Below are 23,962 nucleotides of genomic sequence, written 5' to 3'. Positions count from 1 at the left end.
GCCACTCTTTAGCCCGATGGCTCACGGAGACGGAGACACCTCCTTCTGGCACCAATACATCTAGGAGATTATCAGGAGATGCTCAGTAAGGGACATGTACCCCCAACCTTTAACGAAGCTTTAATTACAGTCATTCCAAAGTCTGATAGAGATACAATGGACTCCTATAATTTTCGCCCCATTAGTTTGCTTAACATTGACTGACTGTAAAATGCTGATAAAAATTTTAGCCACTCATCTGCAAAGGGTTATATCCACCCTAATATGCTAATATCCACCCTAATCAAGTAGGATTCATGAAAAAGCTCCTCATCTGATAATGAGATTGTTGTTTCACCTGATGTGGATGTGTGAATCCCAAAACACTCCAGTAGCCACTATTTCTCTGGATGTGGAGAAGGAGTTTGATAAGATGGAGGGGCAGTTTCTGTTCCCCAACTTGTCACACTATTGCTATGGATCAAAATTCATTTCATAGGTTACAAGGCTATACAAAGAGCCAAAGGCTGCAGTGTTACTAATGGAGTGGTATCACCCCTTTTCAGTCTTTCTAGAGGGACATGACAGGGGTATTTCTTAAGCCCACTATTATTTGTGACTTTTTTGGAGATTTTGGCAATCATCATTTGAGCACATTCAGGTATTAGGGGTGTTGAGGGAGGGGATAAAGAACATGAATTATCACTTTATGCAGATGACATCTTGGCAGTGGTGACTGAACCCTTGACCTCATTACTACATTTCATGGACACTATACAATCATTTTTGAAACTACCAGTTTATACTATAATTTGGAATAAGTCTGAATCCATGCTTCTTTCTAAATTTTGCTAGAAAATTTTTGTAGGAAAGATTAAATTTAAGTGGCTCCCTTCAACAATGAAGTATCTTGGAATCAAACTCTCTCAGGATATAAGGGACATTCCAATACTAAATTTTACTATATTGCTACAGAAGACTAAAACTTACCTGGAGTGTCATGATTGCGCCAAAGGAGCGTCTGACTACATCGCCCATCAGCCATTGCATGTCACATGACCGTGTCATATTCACTCACTCAGTCTGTTTAACAGTTTAATTGTACTATTGCATTTTCCGCAATAAATGTCTGCACTTGCATCCGCCGCCTCTTCTACTAATTACCTGACAGAAAACTTGACTCCCATAATGGATGCAGCAGACCCTCTGCAGTGCTTGTGGGCCCAAAAGGAGCAGATCCGGGATAACCAAAGGTTGATTGACTCGAGGCCCTACTGGACCAGCTCATGGGCAGTCATGATAATGCCAAAAAGGATGCTTGACTACATAGACCATAAGCCATTGAGTGTCACATGTCTGTGTCACATGTTCACTCACACCTATTGCCAGTTTTGCCAATATTAGCACCACTATTTAAGTTCAAGTTTTTCCTCTGTTTGTCAAACTTCTGTTGTTGTTACTGTGTTCGTGTGTTGTCATATTTACCCGAGCCTGAATATCATGTTAAGTATCTTTGATTTAGTCTATGTTTAGTTTAGTTTATTTGTAGTATTGCAGTTTCCGCAAATTATTCTAAATATGGTAGTAGCTCCCCAGTTCAATTACATTGCCATCATGCTGCCAATTAAAATACCAGCCATAATATTCAAATAACTGGTCTAATAAAACACTTTCTGTGGGATGGGAAAAGACCAAAGATTATATTACGTAAGGTATGTGCCCCTAGCGAGAAAGGAGGGAAGGGTCTTCCTAATTTCAGATGTCACCTATCTTTTGCTGTGGCTAAAGGAAGATACTGGGATAGTATAGACGATAAAACAGATTGGACAGACACTGAATAAAGTTAGAGTTTACCTTTTACTCCCGGTGAAGTATTCTCAGATAGCTGGTAATATTACAAACCCAGTTACATTACATTCAAGGAGTTTTGGACCAGAATTCACAAAATGTAATTTACAAAAATATTCCTCACTGTGGCACGATCCAGCAATCCTTATTGGGAAGAAGTCTGTTTATTTTAAGAAGTGGCATAGTCAAGGCATAAGCATGGTTGGTGATTTGTATGAGTCTGAGGTGTTGATCATATAAGAGTCTAACAAAGTGGTACAACCTTGAAGGATAAGAAAACTTCTGGTAATACTTGCAGATATGAAGCTGTATAATGTCCAAATATAGTAATGTGAGTAACTTTACTGTGGAATATATGAAACAACCACTGGAGTTACATAAAGCCTCACGATTTTAGAGTTGCTAATTTTCTTATTAGTGTTGACACTGGAAACATTAGACTGATATGGCAGAGGGACCTTGGTGAGGAATTTGACCCTGAAAAGTGGTCTAAGATTTTTGTCTGGATCTGGAAAATATGTGAAACAGGCAAGGGGGCAGTTTACACAATACAAAATAATGCACAGATATTACCACAGACCAAGACTCCACAACATGAAATTAATGAAAAATAATTTGTGTTGGAAATGTCAGAGGGAAATAGGAACTTTTCTACATTGTATATAGGAATGTAAGCAAAGAAACCACAATTTCTCAGAATCAGAAACTTTGTAATAAAGGTAAACCTTAGCACTAAAGGAGGTCGGTCTCGAGAGCGTACACTGAAGAGCTGACCATAGTGCATAAACATGTTTAATAAAATTTTTTTGCCGCCACTAATTGGCTAATTCTGATTTATCTTGCTCACTCTACCTCTTTTTACCATCACTAGATGTCTCCCCATCTCTTTAGATCACCTATTTGCCTTGTATGTTATCTGAAGAGACCAAGGTCGCTGAGACTGCACCAGATCAGGCTGACCTCAGGGATGTGTCAACTTCCCTCCTAATCGATATTTGACACACATACCTCCTGCATGTGTATTGTGAGTTCTGCCTATTAATCTATCAAGGCTTTTATTTCTTTTCATCTTAAGCAGAATTAAAGCTGAAAGTCTACATTTCAAACACATCTTGATTGCTTCAATTCAAATCCATTGTGGTGGTGTACAGAAGCAAAATTACAAAAATTTTCACTGTCCAAATACTTCTTTCCTTTAGGTATTTCTTACACAGAATACATGAATGTTACAGTTTCCCAAAATTTCCCACAAATTACTTCAACTTCTAGTAGTTCACTGTATAACGTTCTTCTAACAGACTATTTAAAGAAATTACTATTTGTTTTGTTGACTAAAATATGTAAAAAAAATTTTGTATTCAAATATGTCTTACAATGGATCAGTGGTGTTTTCTTGAAACAAATGTAGAAATTTGATGTGTGCTATTTTAGGTAGACTATTTCTGGACCAATATTTTTTTCCCCACCCAAACAAGGTACAACATTCAATTTAAAACTGTAGGTATTTTCTAGTCTTGTAATATCTGTCTTGAGAAATTTAAACTAGGTGTTTCCCCAAAGTGTACTTTGTGTTATGACCCAGAAACCTTTATTAATGTATTTTGTGGTCATTTAAAAAAAGGCTTGCTTATATTTCTAAATTTTCATAGCTGTATTTCATTATAAATAAAGGTTTTGTTTGTGTTGATGCAGTATTGTCTGTAATCCCTAATTCTGTGCAATTATTTTGATTTAAATGTTTTAGGAATTTAGTAAAGATATACAATAATAATAATAATAATAATCTAATATTTCTCCTCTTGAGGCAAACTGTTAATTTTATCACATTTTTATTTAATTATGTACAGTATTTATGTAACCTCCCTTAATTATTAACCTTCGTAATTATTAAAGTACATAAAACAGAAGAGATTATATTGGCGCTTCCTCTGTAATGTTTTATTTTGAAGAGTGCCATACCTCCGCCCAGCGAGGGCCTCTTCTCCCAAGCACAAGGCTTCGCCCAGCAATGGGCTTGATCTGAACTAATAGGCTACCTCCAACCTATGAGTTATAAACATTCTGGTCACCAGCAAGTCCAGCATCACACTGTCTAATAATGCTGTAATAAATAATGATCTAATAAATAATGATGTAATAACTCCTAGTAGTGGAAGTGATTAGTGGAAATTTGTTAGGCTTCCTTCAACCTATGGGTTATACACATTCTGGTCATCAGCAGCTCCAGCATCACACTGGTCTAATAAATAATGATCTAATAAATAATGATGTAATAATTCATAGTAGTGGAAGTGATTAGTGGAAGTTTGTTAAGCTTCCTTCAACCTGGAGCTCCACTCCAGTCCAGGTGGTGGCAGTAACGCGCCCAGTAGCTGCTTCTCCAACCTCCAGAAAACTCAGAAGAAGGAAAAGACGCTGCAGGTTTTTCGCTTGAGCAGCTGAGTTTATGCGGCCGAGCTGATCATTTCTACATTAAATCGTTTCTGACAGAGGTTTAGGTTTGATCCAGCTCGAAATAAAAGCTCGTCATTGTGTGTGTGTTTGAGGATTTAAAACCCTGAGGTAAGGTAAACAGAAGCTGTGGCCGAATCCCAAATGGTTCTGCACTTCACTGTTTAAGTGCACTACATAAGGCATGAAATAATGACCTGTACACCCTATGTAGTGCACTATTTATCTAATGACGAGAGATTTGTAGTTCGGCCTTAGCGAGGTGTTTTATTGTTTTAGTGCTAATCTGTTTATATGTATGTTTAAAGCATTTAAATAACCATAACTTGTTCTGCTTAACCTTGGGTCACTCTGATGAAGATAAAGCAGATAGTATAAACTTAACTTACTGACTTTGCAGCAATATTTGCAATATTTCTGCATATTTTTTTGTTTTATTTCTCTTATTTTCTCAAGATGATGTTTCTAATTGTATAGTTGCTATTATTATGATTATTATTATTATTGATGTCTTTTCAGACCTGCTATGAGTTCAGCAGGAGACAGACAGCGCTCCTCCAGAGAGTCTCAGGCTCCTGATCCTGCTCCTGCTCCCTCACAGGTAAAGCTTCAATAATGTGTCAGTGATTTAATTCAATAATCTCTGCCATTACTGCATATCTTTCTGTAATACATCTGCTAATTTCATTAATGTCTATTCATGTGTATTGTTTGTTTCATTCATCATCGTTTTTCTTTTCCTTTATTTGTTGTTGTTTGTATATATAACTTTTATATTCATTTGCTTGGGCAACAGTGGCTACGTTTACATGCACATCAGATTCGGTTTAAGGTCTATATACGTGCTGCAGCCATATTCCGAATACGATGTTTATATGTGTACAGGAGTCGGGATATTCCTGTATACATGGTTGCTGTAAGTATGCCGTTAGTGAGTTGCCGTTCCTAAATACGTACAGCTCAGCATCTGTTAGCACCCACAATTCCTTGCGAAATGAGCACGCGCATACAGTATGTCTCCTTTCAGTGGATTTTCTGAATAAGGGGTTTACATGCAACAAATATCTTATTAAATCAGGCATATTCCAGGGTGGGAATCGGAATTTGGGGAATCAGAATATTGTCTTAATCTGAATCGGGCAATCGGATTGCGGCGTTTACGTGACTCAATTACAGTATCGCCAGATTCCGATTAATATCAGAATATTGACTTGCATGTAAACGTAGCCATTGCTAAAACAGTCATGCCAATAAAGCACACTTTGAACTTGATGTGTCTAACGGTCTCAGGATTTGTGAGAAATCAAAGTTTGTCTTGTGGTTTTCTGCTTTGCATCACTGCTACTCTGCAACCTGTCCTCCTTAATCACTCATAACCTGATTCTTTTTAATGAGGAGTAAAAAAAAAAAAAAAAACTATAAAGCTGTTTTCAGTCAGAGTATACAAATAAATGTTATTGCCGTTTCATCCTTAGCTGTGTGAGGACGTGAAAACGGAGACTTCGGGTAGAGGGACAGAGGTCTGTGTGAAGAAGGAGGAGACGCTGGAGCCGAACATATACAGCCATGGAGAAGATTTCGACAACACGCCTGAAGTTATCTCCATTAAAGAGGAAGAAGCTGACAGTGAAGACTACCTCTGTAAGACATCAGGCCACTCTGGAGCTCAGGAACACTCTCACTGGTTATTCTGCCCTACACGCTATCTGTTGTTCTAAATGTCCAGTAGGGAGTCATTTGGGATGTAGCCTCTGTAAATGGTGTTTAAAAGTGTAAAGACCAGTTTTTATACTGTACTGATGCTAAGATCTACAAATAAGTCAGCTGATCAACAGTAAATACCTTTCAATACAATTAGACAGTTTATTAGCATGTGGACTGAACTGCAGACCTGAAATCCTCATTTTGTAAAACAATTGTAAAATAAAGTAATGAGTCATGAAAGGGAATGCATTTACAGTGGATGAGATCACAGGTCCTTAGTCACAGCACAAAGTGGAGTAAAACTCACTCACCTATGATAAAAGTCTTATAACACGTACCCTCAAGTGGCTCATTGCTTTTATATACTGGCCACAAAAACAAGGCGATAAAAGCCAGTGTCTAAATAATAATATATTATTATAATATTTGCTATAAACAGCTATTTTACCAAGTAATATTTCTTATCACTTGACATCATTTGGATGCCATCATTCGACATGTATGATTACATTTAAAACACTCAAATATTGTATTTGGTGCAGTTTATTAAAAATCATTTTGAGCTTCATTCTTCCTGTTATATATTCTCTCTTTCCAGACTGTGAGGTTTGCAAATCTTACTTCTTCAACAAGTGTGAGGTTCATGGTCCGGCACTCTTCATCCCTGATACTCCTGTTCCCATGGGGATCGCTGACCGAGCCAGACAAACTGTTCCTCCTGGATTAGAGATTCGGAAGTCCGGTATTCCTGACGCAGGCCTGGGAGTGTTTAATAAGGGGGAGACTGTTCCTGTAGGCGCACACTTCGGACCCTACCAGGGAGAGCTGGTAGACAGAGAGGAAGCCATGAACAGTGGCTACTCCTGGGTGGTGAGTTTTTATAAACTTATTATAAAAATTAAAAAGGTTAGTTGTTTTGTGTAGAGCGCAGTAAATTACTGAAAACGTTCTGGGCATTGTTGCTACCTACTGTTATCTCTCACCAGTCTGCTTTTAGTGAGTGCATAATGTGTCATGCTCCCAATTTTATTATTTAGTGATATAATCCGTTTCAGTGGAGCCACAAAATGCATTTTCTAAGCAGCAGAATGTTTCCACTAGATGAACATAATTTATATATTGATATATGATATTAATTTCTTAGTTTCAGTGATATGTGGAGGCACTTATACACTCTTTCAGATGCCTCAAACTGCAAATAACTTCCTGACACTTGAAATAGTTCTCTCGCAGCTCACTCTAAACTCTATCCGGAGGAAGGCGCTGAAAATATTGATCTAGATTAGGCTTATGCAATAGAACAATTATACTGTCAACAATCCTACAACTTATATTAAGTTGCCATCCAGTGCTGTTTATTCTGATAATATTGTATTACCAGATCTGCCAACCTTTTACGCATTTTGCGTGGGACCGCTGCAATTTAACATCAGAGTATGCAAGTGTGAGTTACAGTGGATATAAAAAAGTCTGCACACCCCTGTTAAACTTGCATGTTTTTGTGATATAAAAAAATTGAACCCAAGATAATTCATGTCAGATCTTTTCCCACATTTAATGTGATCTAGCAACCAAACAAATTTCAAGTGGAAAAACAAATAGAAATGTTTTAAGAAAAAAAAGAAAAGAAAATTACAAAAATCTAGTTGCATAAGTGTTCACACCCCTTAACTAAGACTAATACAGCAATCAGTGTTTTTGTGTAAGAGTCTACCAAATTAGCACATCTTGATTTGACAATTTTATTCCACTCTGTCTTGCAAAAATGCTCCAGATCTATCAAATTGCTCCAGAACAGCCTTCAGGTCATTCCACAGGTTCTGACAGAGCTATTTCAAAAACTTTGATCTTCAGAAGCCATTTTTTTGGTTGACTTGGGTTTGTCCTTTGGGTCGCTGTTGTGCTCCTATATTTAATTTTCATTGTTTTCTTGAATTTTCATTGTTTTATGTTGTATATCTCAGGTGAGGCAGGTCTACTGTTTATCCTAAGGGCCACTTGCACCCCAACTGGTGGTTAATGTTTACCTTTATCATCCCTAAACTTTAGAATTGTGGTACAGAAGTTGGAAGTGCCATTTTTAATGAACAGAAGAAACAGATCTATTGATTTAAACCACAGGATTGCTTAGACAGAGCAAAGAAAAAAAATTTTGAATTAACAGATAAAATGTAAATGTGTAATTTTTTTTTTTTTTTGCAGATATACAGAAGTGGGCAGTGTGAAGAATACATAGATGCCAAGAGAGAGATGCATGCTAACTGGATGCGGTGAGCTGGTTGTTGGGACTTTGTTTTTACAGTTCTTTATTTGTTGGAAATTTGTCTTTCACATGTCACTGTTATCTCCCTCATGCCTTCTCTCACTCTGCATCTCTGACTTCTAAGGATATCTTTTTTTTAAACACTTTCTTCCTATTTGCATCATTCTCACAGGTATGTGAATTGTGCCCGTAATGAAGAAGAACAGAATCTCGTGGCCTTTAATTTTCGAGGGGGGATTCTGTACCGTTGCTGTCGACCCATCAACCCAGGACAGGAGCTCTTGGTGTGGTATGAAGAGGAGTATGCCAAAGATCTTGGCCATACGTTTGACTGCCTCTGGAACAAAAAGTGCTCTGCAAATGGTAAAGTCTAACTGTAGTGATTTTATGATAAATACTTGGGATTTAAACAAACTTTATGATTTAATATCTCAAGGTATTGTCAGGTCATTGTCTTCTTGAACTGAGTTGTGGATGAGATTAAGATAACTGTGTACGTCAAGGTTTTATTTCACCTCTCCTAACTGCCAGGGGCAGTGATTAACACCTGGGTATTCTCTTGTGTATGTTCACATATGTCCAGACTTTTACCATGATGATCTAGTTCAGTGCTGGCCAACACACAGAGAAAAAAAAGCCCAAGATACACCTTGAAACTCTGAGAGTGTGTAAACATTGACTACAGATATGGCTAAGCTAAAAATCTGAGTGGCACAGTGGAATAAACACAAGGGAGTAAGGTGTGCAGTGCAAGCCTGTGAAATGAGAGTGCACAGAATGAGGAACAAAAACAGTCAGTGGCATAGCAACAATATCAGCACATGCCAAAACTGCATCTGTGGTACCACCCACAGCGCACAAACAAGGAACAAAGCCACAGGCAACAGAACAGACAAGCTCAAAATAATAACTGACTGGGTGCTGCTTTTGGCCAGGCACTTGGGTAATAACTGGAGACATATAAACATCAAACGCATTCACAAATGAACACAAACGAACAACTAGATTTGTTGTGATCAGGGAGGCCAAAACAACGGGCTGATATAAGAACTGTTTTCTGTCGGGAGATGGGAGTAATTCAGGGGTCCATGTCACAATGTTAGTAATGGACATGAATAGCTGTTTACCATGAATAAGACCCTGTAAGGGCTTGACTAGTTAGATAAATGGATGTAAGTTCTTGATCCCCAAGGGGAAATTTATTCAGCATAATCAGATTCAAGGCCAAGACATAACTTGATGCCTAGCAATGGAATATATATATATATATATATATATATATATATATATATATATATATATATATATATATATATATATATATATATGAGAGAGAGATACATCTATTTATAGAGATATACTATACATAGCTGTATATACACGTACAATGGATATAAAAAGTCTACACACCCCTGTTAATGTGGCAGGTTTTTGTGATGTAAAAAAAAAAATGAAACCAACATAAATCATGTCAGAACCTTTTCTTCCTTTATTGTGAAATTGCAACCTATACATGAAAGTGAAAAATAGTAAGAATCATTTTGGGGAAAAAAAATTTACAATAACCTGGTTGCATAAGTGTTCACACTTGCAAACTAATGCTTAGTTGAAGCACCTTTAGATTTTATCGTGGCATTCAAACTTTTTGGGCAAGAGTCAATCAGTTTGGCACATCTTGACTTGTTTTGCCATTCTTCCTTGCAATAGCATTCTAACTCTGTCAGATTGGCTGGGCATCTCCTGTACATGGCCCTCTTCAGGTCACCCGCACAGATATTCGATTGAATTTAGATCTGGACTCTGACTGGGCCATTCCAAAGTGAAGCCATTCCGCTGTTGATTTGGAGCTGTGCTTCACGTTGTTGTCGTGCCGAAAGGTGAAATTCCTCTTCATCTTAAGTGTTTTAATAGAAGCCTTAAGGTTTGGACTGGTATTTGGAGCTATTCTTTATTCCCTCTACCCTGATAAAAAAAAAAAAACAGAAGCCCCAGTTCCAGCTGAAGAAAGTCAGCCCTAAAGCATGATGCTGTTGCCTCCATGCTTAATTGTGGGGATGTTGTTCTTTTGGTGATGTGTTTTTTTTTTTTGCACCAAATATACCTTTTGGAATTATGGAATTATTATACCATTTGGAATTGTTCTCATCAGACCATAACACATTTTGCCACATAGTTTGAGGCGATTTAGTTGAGCTTGGCTGTTTTTTTGTGCTTCCATCTAGCCACCCTACCTCATAGCTGGACGTGAAGAATATGAGAGATTGTTGTCACATACAGAGAGTAATCAGTACCTACCAGATATTCCTGCAGATCCTTTAATGTTCCCATAGGTCTCTTGGCAGCCAGGAGTAAGTTTTTGTCTTGTCTTTTTGTAAATTTTGGAGAGACATCCTGTTCTTGTTAATGTCACTGTGGTGTTCCATTTTCTCCATTTGTTGTTGATGGCCTTCACGGTGTTCCATGGTACATTTAATGTTTTGGAAAATTTTTTTGTACCTCTCTCTTTAGTGATTAATTTTGACAGTAGGACCCTATACAGCCTTTGTCAGCTCTTTGCAGACCATGGCTTCAGAAGTCATATGAAACCAAGAAGATGGCAAGACAATCCTACAGAAAAGCTGGTCTTTATTTGGTGTTAATCAGAATAATTTCATTGATTATGTACTTTTGAACATGAGATCGAATGTGATTGGTTCTTTCTGAACACAGCCACATCCCCAGTTATAAAAGTGTGTGCACACTTATGCAACAAGGATATGGTAACTTTTTTATTTTTCCTATTTTTTCCTAAAATGTTTGATTGTTTTTCCACTTTTCCAAGTTTTATATGTTGTAATTTCGCACTGAGGGTGGGAAAGGTTCTGACGTGATTTATCTTGCTTTCATTTTTTTTCATCACAAAAACTTGCCACTTTAACAAGGTGTGTAGAGTTTTTATATCTTATATATTTTAAACCAGTCAGCCATAACATTAAAAACAGTGTGCATAACATTGATTATCTCATACCTGTCAAGGGGTGGGATATATTAGGTACCAAGTGAACAGTCAGTAGTTGATGTGTTGGAAGCAGGAAAACTGGGCAAGCTTAAGGATCTGAGCGACTTTGACACTGGCCAAATTGTGATGGCTAGACGACTGGGTCAGAGCATCTCCAGAATGGCAGGTCTGGAGGGGTGTTCCTGGTATGCAGTGGTTAGTACCCACCAAAAGTGGTCCAAGGAAGAACAACTGGCGAACCAGCGACAGGATCATGGGCACCAAAGTAGAAGAGCTACTGTAGCATAAATTGCTGAAAAAGTTAATGCTGACTATGATAGAAAGGTGTCAGAACACAGTGCATCACAGCTTGCTGCATATGGGGCTGCATAGCCATCCATGCTGACCCCTGTCCATCACCATAAGTGCCTACAGTGGGCACATAAGCATCAGAAGTGGACTATGGAGCAATGGAAGAAAGTGGCCTGGATAATTCGCCCTGCCACGCTGCAAAAATTGGTCGGGAATGGTTTGACGAATATGAAAAAGAATTCAAGCTTTTGACTTTGCCTCCAAATTGCCCAGATCTCAATCCTATCAAGCATCTGTGGGATGTGTTGAACAAACAAGTCAGATCCATGGAGGCCCCACCTCCCAACTTACAGGACTTAAACTTAAAGGATCTGTTGCTAACGTCTTGGTGCCAGATACCACAGCACACCTTCAGAGGTCTTGTGGAGTCCATGCTTCAATGGGTCAGAGCTGTTTTGGTGGCACAAGTGGGACCTACACAATATTAAGCAGGTAGGTTTAATGTTATGGCTGATCTCCCTCCCTCCCTCTCTCTCTCTCTCTCTCTCTCTCTATCTCTAACTCTCTCTCTCTCTCTCTTTGTGTGTATGAACCAAGATTAATCTCTGCCAAATTGATGGAAAGGCCAAAGTGTGGAGTAAGAAAGGATATCCTCATGATCCAAAACATACAAGCTCATCGGGCAAGCACGGTGGAGGTAGTGTCATGGCTTGGGCTTGCATGGCTGCTTCTGGAACGCGCTCACTAATCTTTATTGATGATAGAACTCATGATGGTAGCAGCAGAATGAATTCAGACTTCTATAGTATCATTCTGTCTGCCAATCTACAGAGAAATGCATCCAATCTAATTAGGAGGAACTTCATCATGCAGCAAGACAATGACCCAAAAACACAACAAAGGACGTCATCGGGTGGAAAGTGGAAGGTTTTGTCCTGGCCAAGTCAATCACCAAACTTTAAATCAATTAAGCATGCATTTCACCTCCTGAAGAGAAGACTGATGTGAGAAACCCACCAAAACAAACAAGTGAAAAGCTGCAGTGCAAGCCTGGCAAAGAATTACAAAAGAAGAATGCAACAATTTGGTGATGTCAGTGGTTCACTAGCTTGATGCAGTTACTGAAAGCAAGGGATATTGCAAGGGATATGCAACCAAACAATAAGTATTATTTAATTTAAGACTATCTTACAATACTTTTGCTCACCAAAAGATTGAGTGGTCTGCCACCAACGATGCCATGTTTTAACTTGTTTAACAAATCTAGATGTAAATATCAGGAAATGAAAGCTGAAATTCTGATATATCTTCTTATGTTTATCTTTTGATCAAATGGTTTCGGTGTGTAGCAAAAACAAAAGTATTGGCCTTGCCATTCCAGTATTTTCACAGGAGACTGTATACTGATCTTAAACATGACTCAGCATCCTGTTTCTCATGATAAAGAAGACTATTAAGAGGTGGTCATGGTAAGAAGTGGAAGATCTTCACGTCTGCTATGAGACCACAGACTGGGAAGTGTTGTGTTCCCCAGCTGGCTCACACATTAACAGCATGACAGACTGCATTACAGACTATATTAGTTTCTGCACAGACACCATTATTCCAGTCAGGAGGGCACATGGTTTTCCCAACAATAAACCCAGGATTACCAAGCTTTCAGGCACTGAGACAAAGAACAGCTGAGAAGGGTGCAGAAGGAGTTGAAGATATGGCTGCAGGAGAACAAGGAAGCCTACAGAAGTAAGCTGGAGCGTAGGCTTCAACAGAACAACGCAGTGGAGGTGTGGGCTGGCATGAAGCATATTACTGGCTTGAAGGTGAAGCAACAGCCAGTTGGCAGAAGCTTGAACAGAGCCAACCACCTGAATGTGTATTTTAACAGGTTCAGCATGATGCCCGCCTCGCCCACCTGCAGCAGCCACACACTCCCTCATCTCCTCTACCACCACCACTACTGACCTCCCCCTCCCACCATGACCACCACTACACACCCTCCCTCACTCTCTTACCTCCACCACTCACCCCACAACCACTCAACCTACCCCACCCCACACCCAACCCTACAGAGAACTCACACCACCAACCCTCAACCTGTTTATTACCACCGGCCAAATGAAGAGACAGCTAGAGAAGCTAAAACACAGCAAAGCTGCAGGCTCTAATGGAATCAGCCCCACGGCACTGAAGGTTTGTGAAAACCAGCTATGTGGGATCCTTCAGCATCTCTTCAACCAAAGACTTCATCAGGAGAGGGTGCCGGTGCTGTGGAAAACATCATGTCTGGTCCTTGTCCCAAAGATGGCTTTATCATTCCTAAATGACTACAGATCAGTTGCCTTCAAACTGAATGTAATGAAGGTCCTGGAAAGACTGGTCTTGGCCCACCTCAGACCTCAAGTGAGCTAATTTTTGGACCCCCTGCAGTTTGTTTACAGGGACCTGTGCTATCCCCCTTCCTCTTCCCCTTGTACACTACAGACTTACAGTTCAAGTCAGATCTCTGTCACCTGCAGAAATTCTTGGATGAATGTGCAGTGATTAGGTGCTTCTGTGATGTACAGGAAGAGGAGTATAGGGACCTGGTAGACAATGCCAGGTCCATGAAGACATGGTTTACCAAGGTTGGAGTGGAAGAACTCGAGTGGGCAGCACAGAGCCTTGATCACAACCCCACTGATCACTTTTGGGATGAATTGGAATGCTAAAGGCACATTATCTTTTCCTGATATAATGAATGCGCTTGTGGCTGAACATGTGTGATGAGTGGTGCTCAGATGTCCACAAACTTTTGGTCATAGTGTAGCAGACTGAAGCGCTGCATTTTACTGATAAAGTATGGAAACATGCTTGGGGAGCAGTGTCTGTGGGCATCTTTAATCTAGTCTGGTAGCTACTGACATAGGTGATTCACTGCTTCACTTGTTTCCATACTACTTATCCTGGGCTGATCAGTGGCAGATTCATTCTCAAGGCAGGAGTTCAGGGTAGTGGGGACAGCTTCACAAACTGCACAAATTCAGTAGATCTGTTCATCAGCAAAGACACCATCCACTGTCCCCTTCATTCTTTCCTGTCACAATAATGCTGGTTACCTTGAGCCTTGTGCATTTGCATATAATCAGATAGAGCATGATTCATGCTGCTGTCTGTTTCACCTCATTTCAGAAATGCTACACAAAATTCAGAACAGTAACCAGAGCCTTCTCAGGTACTTCTTGTGACAGATCTCACTCAGGAAGGATACCCTGTCTCAGATGGCAAGTTAAGTGTGCTGTCCACATCCAGCTCACCTTTATCTATGCTAGTGACTGTTAAGCCATAAATTGACTTGACAGAGCCCTGTCAATGCATAGTATGTACACTTGCCATTGGCAAGTTTTCTGGCTGATGGGCAGCTAATCAGCTAAACGCATTTATCTGTGCTCTTGGATGCTCCCTCTTATTCAGTCATGCCTAATGGTTAGAGTCTCGGACTTGTAACCCGAAGGTGAACCTGAAGGTCGTGGGTTCGAGTCTCAGGCCCAGCAGGGATTGTAGGTGGGGGGAGTTGAATGATCAGCGCTCTCTCCCACCCTCAATTCCACGACTGAGGTGAGACCCTTGAGCAAGGCACCGAACCCCCAACTGCTCCCCGGGCGCCGCAGCAAAAAAGGCTGCCCACTGCTCCGGGTGTGTGTTCACGGTGTGCGTGTTCACTACTGTGTGTGTGCACTTGGATGGGTTAAATGCAGAGCACAAATTCCGAGTATGGGTCACCATACTTGGCTACACGTCACTTCACTTCACTTATTCCTTGTACGGAATGTCAGGCTTTCAGTGAATTTGACTACTAATGTTCCTCACATTCCTCAGACCAATTATAGGCCTACATTTAGCTTAATTACAGCAATAATGTTGCTCCTTTTCTGAAACTGGTTTTCTCACTATGTGGGGATATGAAGTCTGTTTAGAAGTGTTTGATCATCAGTCTGCTCATTATTACAGTTCTCCCAATTAAGTCTGGCCATTGAGTATATTTGGTACTCTACCTGACCCTACTTTACCTTAACTCTAAGTGATTCTTGGGCTTATTATTGATTTAGATAACAACAGTAATAATATATCTTTTTACTTATCATTTTAGCACTCATTTACACAGGGATAGATATATTTTTATATGTTTCTAATGTTTTTTCTATTTTTTTTTCTTTCACTGCTCTAGAAGTGAACAAAGCTCCGTTTCAACTTTTCTCCTGCTCATTGTGTCCACTTTATTATAAGTCCCAAATTTACCTCAACAAACACATCCAGCGCTACCACTGTGAAGATGTGAGACAGCAGAAATCAGGAGAGAGTCAGCTGCCAACAAACAGCTCCAGTAATCAGCAGACATCTGGTACCTTTAGTTCCAACACCTCTCAGAAAGAAATAGAGAAGAAAATTCATATTTGCTCAGAAAGTGGAAACAGTTTTACTCATCAGAGTGCCCTCAAAACATATCAGTGCAGTCAAACAGGAGAGATGCTGTATCACTGCTTACAGTGTGGCAAGAGTTTTAATAAAAAGAGTAATCTCCGAAAACACCAGCGCATTCACACAGGAGAGAAGCCGTATCATTGCTCACAATGTGAAAAGAGTTTTATTCAAAAAAGTGATCTCCGGCAACACCAGCGCATTCACACAGGAGAGAAGCCGTATCACTGCTCACAGTGTGGGAAGAGTTTTACTCATCAGAGTCATCTCCAACTACATCAGCGCATTCACACAGGGGAGAAGCCGTATCACTGCTCAGAGTGTGGAAAGCGTTTCAATCAAAAGAGTAACCTCCATGTCCATCAGCGCATTCACACAGGGGAGAAGCCGTATCACTGCTTACAGTGTGGAAAGAGTTTTACTCTACAGAGTCACCTCCATGTCCATCAGCGCATTCACACAGGAGAGAAGCCGTATCACTGCTCACAGTGTGGGAAGAGCTTTACTCATCAGAGTCATCTCCAGCGACATCAGCGCACTCACACAGGAGAGAAGCCGTATCACTGCTCACAGTGTGGGAAGAGTTTTAATCATCAGAGTCATCTCCAACGACATCAGCGCACTCACACAGGAGAGAAGCCGTATCACTGCTCACAGTGTGGGAAGAGTTTCTCTCAACAAAGTACTCTTCAACTACACCAGCGCATTCACACAGGAGAGAAGCCATATCACTGCTTACAGTGTGGAAAGAGGTTTACTTATTCACTTACATTTAAGACCCATAAGTGCACTAACACAGAGCCATTGCATTATTTGAATTATGTATCAAATTAAATATGACTATCTCTACTTTTTTGACTTAAAATGATCTGTGTTAACTGTATTTTTGCATTTTATTTATCTTGACTTTCTGTGGAAGGCAAAGTATATCATGTTATTCCAGTGATTCATATTCTTATTTTAATGTTTGCTTTTGACTTTAAATAGCCTTAACAAAAGATTCATAAATTCTGTGTAAACTCTAGAGACTGTTCTGTGGGAAATTCCCAGGAGATCAGCAGTTTCTGAAATACTCAAACCAACCAATCTGGGACCAACAACCATGATGATGATGCTCATGACCTGTATCTTTATAATTTTTTTGCATTGTGCTGCTACCACATGATTGGCTGAGTAGATAACTGCGTGGATGTACAGTTGTAGAGATGTTCTTAATAAAGTGGATGGTGAATGTAGCTTGCTAACCTTGTAAATGGATATAACTGTGTGCCCACTGTGCAACAGTTGAAGTCAATACTGTGCTGGATTTACATTGTAAGATTACACTAGCTCTACTAACTGTACACTCAACTGTATGCATATAAACAGGGTTTTGCATAGAAAATATCTCAACATTTATTGAACAGTGCACTCTTCGCCTGTCTCAAATGCACAGCATCTGCATGTGATAATTGGGAGATAAAAGGGGTAAAACCATGTAACCAACTCTTGGAGTTGCTTGGAGTTGCAATGCTGGTTACCTGAGTAGCCTAATACAAATCCATTTTCCACATTGGTATATCTTATTATTTTCTCTTTGTAAGTTGTAAATATTGTAAATAAATGAAGTATAAAGTTTTGATTGATTAATTCTATTCATTTCTGAAACATGTTGCTGAAACAAGTCTAGCTAGCTTACTGTCACTACTGTCTTCAGCTTGCAGCTTTTTGGCTTGAAATGGCAGGAACTGTTCAATCAAAAGATGATTATGAGACAATAGATCAGAATTTCAGCTTTCATTTCCTGATATTTCCTGATATATTTCTGGATGTGTTAAACAACCTGGAATATGGCACTTTTTGTTTGAACCCACCCATTTTTCAAGTGATCAAAAATATTGGAACAAGTGACTGATAGGTGTTTCTTGCTGCCCAGTTGTGCCCTGTTCGATTCATTGTTTAAACAGTTAAAAGCTCTGAATGTCTACTCTTGAATGAGCCCTGGGTTTCATCCATGGAGACTGCATTTATTGTTAAATAAACCTTTGTTGGGTAAACCACAATGAAGACCAAAGAGCTGTCTAGCAGGCCACTTTGAAGCTGAGACAAGAGGGGAAATCAATCAGAGCCATTGCACAAGCATTGGGCATAGCCAGTACAGTAATTTGAATGTCCTGAAAAAGATAGAAACCACTGGTGTACTAACAGCCAGACGTCAAACAGGTCAGCCAAGGAAAACTACAGAAGTTGATGACAGAAATATTGTGAGAGCTGTGGGGGAGAAAAAAAAAAAAAGTCAGTGATGTCAGCAACAGCCTCCATAGGGCAGGGGTGAAGGTTCAGCAATCCACCATTTGAGGAAAACTTTAAGAGCAGAAATGTAGAGGCCACAAAATGCAAACCACTCAACAGCAGTAATAATCAGAAGGCCAAATTGGAATTTACAAAGAAATACAGACAAGAGCCACAAAAGTTCTGGAACCAAGGGAAAAAAAGTGGAAGGTTTTAGCCTGGCTAAGTCAATCACCAGACCTTAACCCAATTGAGCAGCATTTCACCTCTTGAAGAAGGAGACTGATAGGAGAAATCCCCCAAAATAAATGAAAGAAGCTGCGGTATGAGCCTGCAAAAGCTTCACAAAAGAATAATGCAACAGTTTGGTGATGTCAGTGGGTCACCGACTTGATGCAGTTATTGCAAGCAAGAAATATGCAACCAAATATTATTTACTTTAAGACTATCTGTTCCAATACTTTTGCTCACCCAAAAATTGAGTGATCTGCCATTAAAGGTACCATGTTCTAAGTCGTGTAACACATCTATCAAGAAAATATCAAGAAATGAAAGCAGAAATTCTGATTTATCATCTCGTATTCATCTTTTGATCTCAAACCCAAATGTCAGTGTATAGCAAAAACAAAAGACCTGGCCTTGCCGTTCTAATACTTTCAAGTGTAGCCTTTACATATGTAAGCTGTTAACTCTCAATATGAAGTCCAAAGAGCTGTCACTGCCAGTGGAGCAATTTGTACATTCAATTTGTACATTCTTGAAAAGAAAGAATGCACTAATGAGCCCAGAAACACCAAAAGGCCCAGACGACCACAGAAAAAAACTGTGGTGGATGACAGAAGAATTCTTTCCCTGGTGAAGAAAAAACACTTCACAACAGTTTGCCAGATGAAGATCGCCCTCCAGGAGGTAGGTGTATCTGTGTCAAAGACAACATTCAAGAGAAGGCTTCACCAGAGTAAATACAGATCTACAATACAGGTCTACCACAAGATGTAAACCATTGGTGAACTTCAAAAACAGGACATACAGATCTAGATTAACATCTTATGGACATATGAGACAAATATCAACTTGTACATAAATGACAAGAAGAAAAAAGTATGTAGAATAAGCAGTTCCTACAGTGCCTGCATTCCAGGTCAAAGGTTTATGTACACCTAGGCTAAACATGCACTATATGGCCAAAAGTTGGCGTGGACACCTGACCATCAACTCATATGGGCTTTTAGAACATCCCATTCCATATTTAGTCCCCCCTTTGCTGTTATCATATCCTTGATCTTCTGGGAAGGCTTTCCACTAGATTTTGGAGCAAGGCTGTGGGGATTTGTCCATTCACCCACAGGTATCTCAGGAGTAACATTTGCTCTAGTACTGTAATTGTGTAAGTTGATGTGCATTGTGTGCAGCATGCAAGCAGTGACTCTGGCAAGGCTTCAACCGTACCGAACACCTTTGAGATGAACTGGAACACTGACTGCACATCTTCTCTACCTGACTTCAACATACATTTGGCCATATAGTGTAGCAAAAACTTTCAGTTGACCTGACTGTTAAATAATATTTTTTATTGGCATGAGTCAAAATAACTTTCACCTTTCCCTCTGAGAAAGTCCATTTTTGCCTTTCAGCTGTGTGAACTTTGCCTTTTATGGAGTGTTGTGGGAGTCACCAAATGCACATCAGCTGCGCCATTGCACATTGGTAATTTATGGTGATTCGTATTCATCAACATGCACACATGAAATACAAAGAAAATCAGCATTTCCAAAAACTTTTGTAAATCTGGCAGAGTTCCTTAGTTCAGTTTGGCTTATGCAAACATTTACATGAAATTTTACCAAAAAATGATAACTGGGGCCCAATATCTCCTCCATGCCTTCATCTAAAAGGTCTGTTAATGAAGGTGTGGTTTCTAAGAAAGTTTGTTTTTATTCTAAGAAACTTGATCAACTTTTTGCTGATTGTGCTGCCTGTAAAAAGAAACAGAAATCTCCCAAGCCTGTAGACTTTTTTTTTTTAACTTTTGAAGTTCTTTCATCTCCAGATATGGTTTCTAGCCAGCAAACTTAGCTAGTGGGTTCTTCGTCTTTTCTAATGGATCGTTCTTTGCCTTTTGATCCTGAGGTGACCTGTTAAGATCCAGAGAGATACTGTAGCTTTTCAGTCTCTCGTTCTTAGTGATGTACTGCCATTTGCTGAATGAAGCTCTTGTTAACCAGTTTGGTGAAGAGATTTTCTCTATGCCTTTACTGTCAGAGCTGTTTTCTGGTGAAGTTGTTGTTGTTTTATCTTCAGAGATTGTCAAATTCAAGCCCCGGGGGCAAACACAGCCCAAAAAATATGGAGCATGAGGAAATATACTAAATAAAATCACTGTGTCATCTTTACAAATTTGGTTGAGAAGTGTGACATGGTTTATTTTGATTTTATGCACAATATTGTCATTCAGGTCAGGTTAAACCTAACCAGATCTCTGTAGCACCACTCCATCCTATCCCTGTTATTGGGGAACCATTTGTCTACATTCTGTTTGACTGTGTTTGGCCTATTCCTCATACTATATCTGGAAACCAGTGTTTGTTTACCATTATGTGTGCAGCTACCTAGTTTTCTGAAGCATTCGCTCTGCATAGTGTTACAGCTTCTGCCATTTCTCAATCACTAACAAAGCTCTTCACTCTCATGACCTGGCATTGAACTAGGATGCAGTGACTTAGAGGAGTGTAGTACTTAGCATACATGGAGAGCTGAGCATGAACCACAGGAGAGGAAGGTAAAGTGCACAAGGTGCGGGACGGGTAAGTGGGGTGCAAAGTGGTAGGGCAGGCTTGGTGCTGGGTGAAGCGGTCCCGGTCGTTCCTGGAAGGGGCACAGCGCAGGAGAGGTTGCAGTGCAGCGGCGGGACCCAAGGGGCTCTGTGGTTGGCAGGCGGGCAGGTTGGTGCTGCTGAGGGTGCCGGGTGAGCTGTCTTCCTCGTCGTCTGCAAGGGAGAGAGAAGACGGCATTAGTGTGGGGCATAAGCCCCAGATGGTTCACCTTACCATTACCGCAGGCCCTTTTTTATACTCTCCCATCTTCTCAAGGAGGGTAGGGAGCTGCCGCAGCCCTCACTGGCTGCCAGCCCTGCCTGAGTACTCCGCCCCTGGCAGCCACACGCTCCTGTGCTCTCCACAGCACTGGTGGTGCTGAAGTGGCGCTGTCCTTTCAGCACCATAGTGGCAGTAGAGTGAGGAGTGCTTGCTGGTTTATGGGTGCAGGCTGCTGGCCCTTCGTCAGAATGAGCCATGTTTCTGCTCCACTGCTTTTGCTTGTCCAAAGACTTTGAGTGCTCTATTAGGAAGAGTGAAATGGAACAGCCCCCAGCCCCCTATCTGACACATCAGTCTAATTTTATCATTATCAGTCTTTCACTAAACTGAGTGAGAAAAGAGAAAAAAATTATGAACATTAATAAGTAATTAGAAGGTGTGTGTGTGTGTGGTGTGTGGGCGCACAAGTGAGAGAGAAATAAAATCTAATTTAATGTCATTAAAATACAGTTGTAGATAGACAAATAAGCTTATTTTATTTATATCTATTTATAAGTTTTAATACGCCACCAGCAAGTCCAGCATCACTCTGGTCTAATAAGGATCTAATAAAATTGGTAGTGGAAGTGATTAGTGGAAGTTTTTTAGATTTCCTCCAACCTGGAACTACCCTCCAGTTCAGGTGGAGGCAGTAACGTGCCCAGTAGCTGCTTCTCCAACCTCCAGAAAATACTGAAGAAGGAAAAGACACTGCAGGTTACTAGCCTGAGCTAGTGATGGAGGAAACTAAGCTTTTCAAAACTCTGAATCAATTGAACCAATTGCTTCACAAAATGATTCACTGTTTTGAAGCACTCGAAACACCACATGCTGGCGCCACCTGCTGGTGAAAATGTTGAAAAAGCTATGAGAACTCAGTCCAAACATAATGACACCTTTTACAAAACAATTGACAAAAAAAATATTTTAATTATAATTTACAAATAAATAAATACAATTAAATATCAGTGCTTGTATTGTTTGTTCTGGAGGCCTTTTTGGAGGCCACAGGAGAGCGTGTCAACCACGGCAAGTCCTCGGTCCTGTATGTGGGGTCGTGGGCAGGAAGGACCGAGGTCCCGGGGGGGTTCTGTCTGTGCCTGGATGGACTCAAGATTTTGTGGGTTGTCTTCTGGAGGGAAGGCGGTGCCCAAAAGAACTGGGACATTGCCCTCAGGAAGTTGCGAGCCAGGGCTGAGAGCTTGGGGCAGAAGGGACCTCTCCCTTATGGGAAGAGTTGTTGCGGCGAATTCCGACCTGTTGGCTGGCCTAAATCTCCTGGCCTTCATCTTTCCCATACCGTTTGTAATGGGAAGGCACCTGGAGCGTAGCATATTTACATTCATTTGGGGGTGGGGGGAGTGAGCAGGTCACCCGCCTTAGGATGTACATGAAGCAGGAAAAAGGTGGAAGGGGAGTGGCTTGTGCTCCCCTCAAGACCATGGCAGTGTATGTGGCCTTCCTTGCAAAGTTGGTTAGGGGATCGGAGGGTTCACTTTGCGAGCAGTGATCCCCTGGAGGGGGATGTCGATGTGGTCAACTGATCGCCCATTTTGTTCGCAACCGGCCGTGGTGTGTTTTGGATGGCCTCGTGCTGGATCACAGGAAGCTCTGTAGGAGATGGAGGAACTGCTGCATAGTGCAAACAAGTGGGACCCTTCCCCGAGTGCCAGGAGTCAAGTGGGCAGCTTTACAACCCATGTGGCTGGACGGGGCCAATAAAGATCTGCACTGGCTGGGGGCTCTGGGATGTCTCCTGGTAAGAAAACACCTTTGGCTCCAGCTGCACACCTCTGTGTACAATTGGATGTGGAGTTGAGGAGACAGTTGAGCATGTGTTGTGGTCATGTCCCATCGCAGCTTGGTTCTGGAGACATGTCTCGGAGCGGTCATACACTGCGATCTGCTGTATAGCAGGGGCTGTGGCAAGCTGTCTTGGTGGCGAAGTGTGTTTTGCGGGGTGCGAGTGCATCTGGGCTGGGCAAGGGTTTTGATTCTCAGGGACCACGGTGGTGGGAGTTGTTTTTTTTCTTTCCTTTCCTGCTTGTTTGTCTGAGCTTTTTGTGTTGATTTATTGTTTTTCCTTTGGTTTTTCAAAAAATTTATAGAGTTTGGGAAGGGGTTGGGGAACGTAAATAGTTATATCTGTTTATGAAGTATAAATGTTTATGGGTTTGTAAGGAATGATGTGATTGGGGTATGGGGCAGAGGTAGCTGGAAGGAATGGTGGAAAAAGAGGCTGCTATTTTCATTAAGGAGTTTCTGTAGTGTTTGTTTTGTTTGTTTGTTTGCCTGTTTTAGGAAGCCTTGAGTTAATTAAGTGGAATTAAGGGATTAAGTGGAATGTGTGAAATATTTGTTTGTAAGGGTGTGTTGGTTTAATTTAAAAAAATTGTTCTTATCAGTTTAATAACTGATACGTCCTCCATTTGAGGACTTTATATTAAATAGATTTTTAGAGCAGGGAGCTGGAAGAGGGGCTTGCTCCATCTGCTCCACGCATCGACCTGGTATTGCAGTATGTACATGAAAGGTGCACCCTTTCAAAATGTAAAAACAAACAAACAAACCTTGCTTTTTTTCTTTCTTGGAGCCACATCCCTGGCTAGCAATTCTTCTGCCATCACC

At 40.6% G+C, this 23,962-nt stretch overlaps 1 protein-coding gene and 1 non-coding gene across 2 annotated transcripts; both read left to right on the top strand.

The window, feature by feature from the left end:
• The first annotated feature begins 4,187 nt into the window (after positions 1–4,187).
• LOC113524324 (histone-lysine N-methyltransferase PRDM9) lies at positions 4,188–17,614 on the top strand. Its single transcript, XM_026910528.3, has 7 exons — positions 4,188–4,389; positions 4,798–4,879; positions 5,754–5,919; positions 6,581–6,852; positions 8,185–8,252; positions 8,418–8,608; positions 15,739–17,614. Exons 2-7 carry the CDS (start codon positions 4,805–4,807, stop codon positions 16,821–16,823), a joined length of 1,857 nt encoding a protein of 618 aa, XP_026766329.3. The 5' UTR covers positions 4,188–4,389; positions 4,798–4,804; the 3' UTR covers positions 16,824–17,614.
• Positions 17,615–23,686: 6,072 nt separating this feature from the next.
• Positions 23,687–23,878, top strand: LOC113524372 (U2 spliceosomal RNA). Its single transcript, XR_003402538.3, has one exon. It is a non-coding gene; the product is annotated as a U2 spliceosomal RNA (small nuclear RNA).
• Positions 23,879–23,962: the final 84 nt, after the last annotated feature.

This window comes from Pangasianodon hypophthalmus, chromosome 5 (genome assembly GCF_027358585.1).
Source record: "Pangasianodon hypophthalmus isolate fPanHyp1 chromosome 5, fPanHyp1.pri, whole genome shotgun sequence".
Lineage (NCBI taxonomy): Eukaryota > Metazoa > Chordata > Actinopteri > Siluriformes > Pangasiidae > Pangasianodon > Pangasianodon hypophthalmus.
Note: the sequence above shows the minus strand (reverse complement) of the source record. Positions and strands in the feature narration are given on the sequence as shown.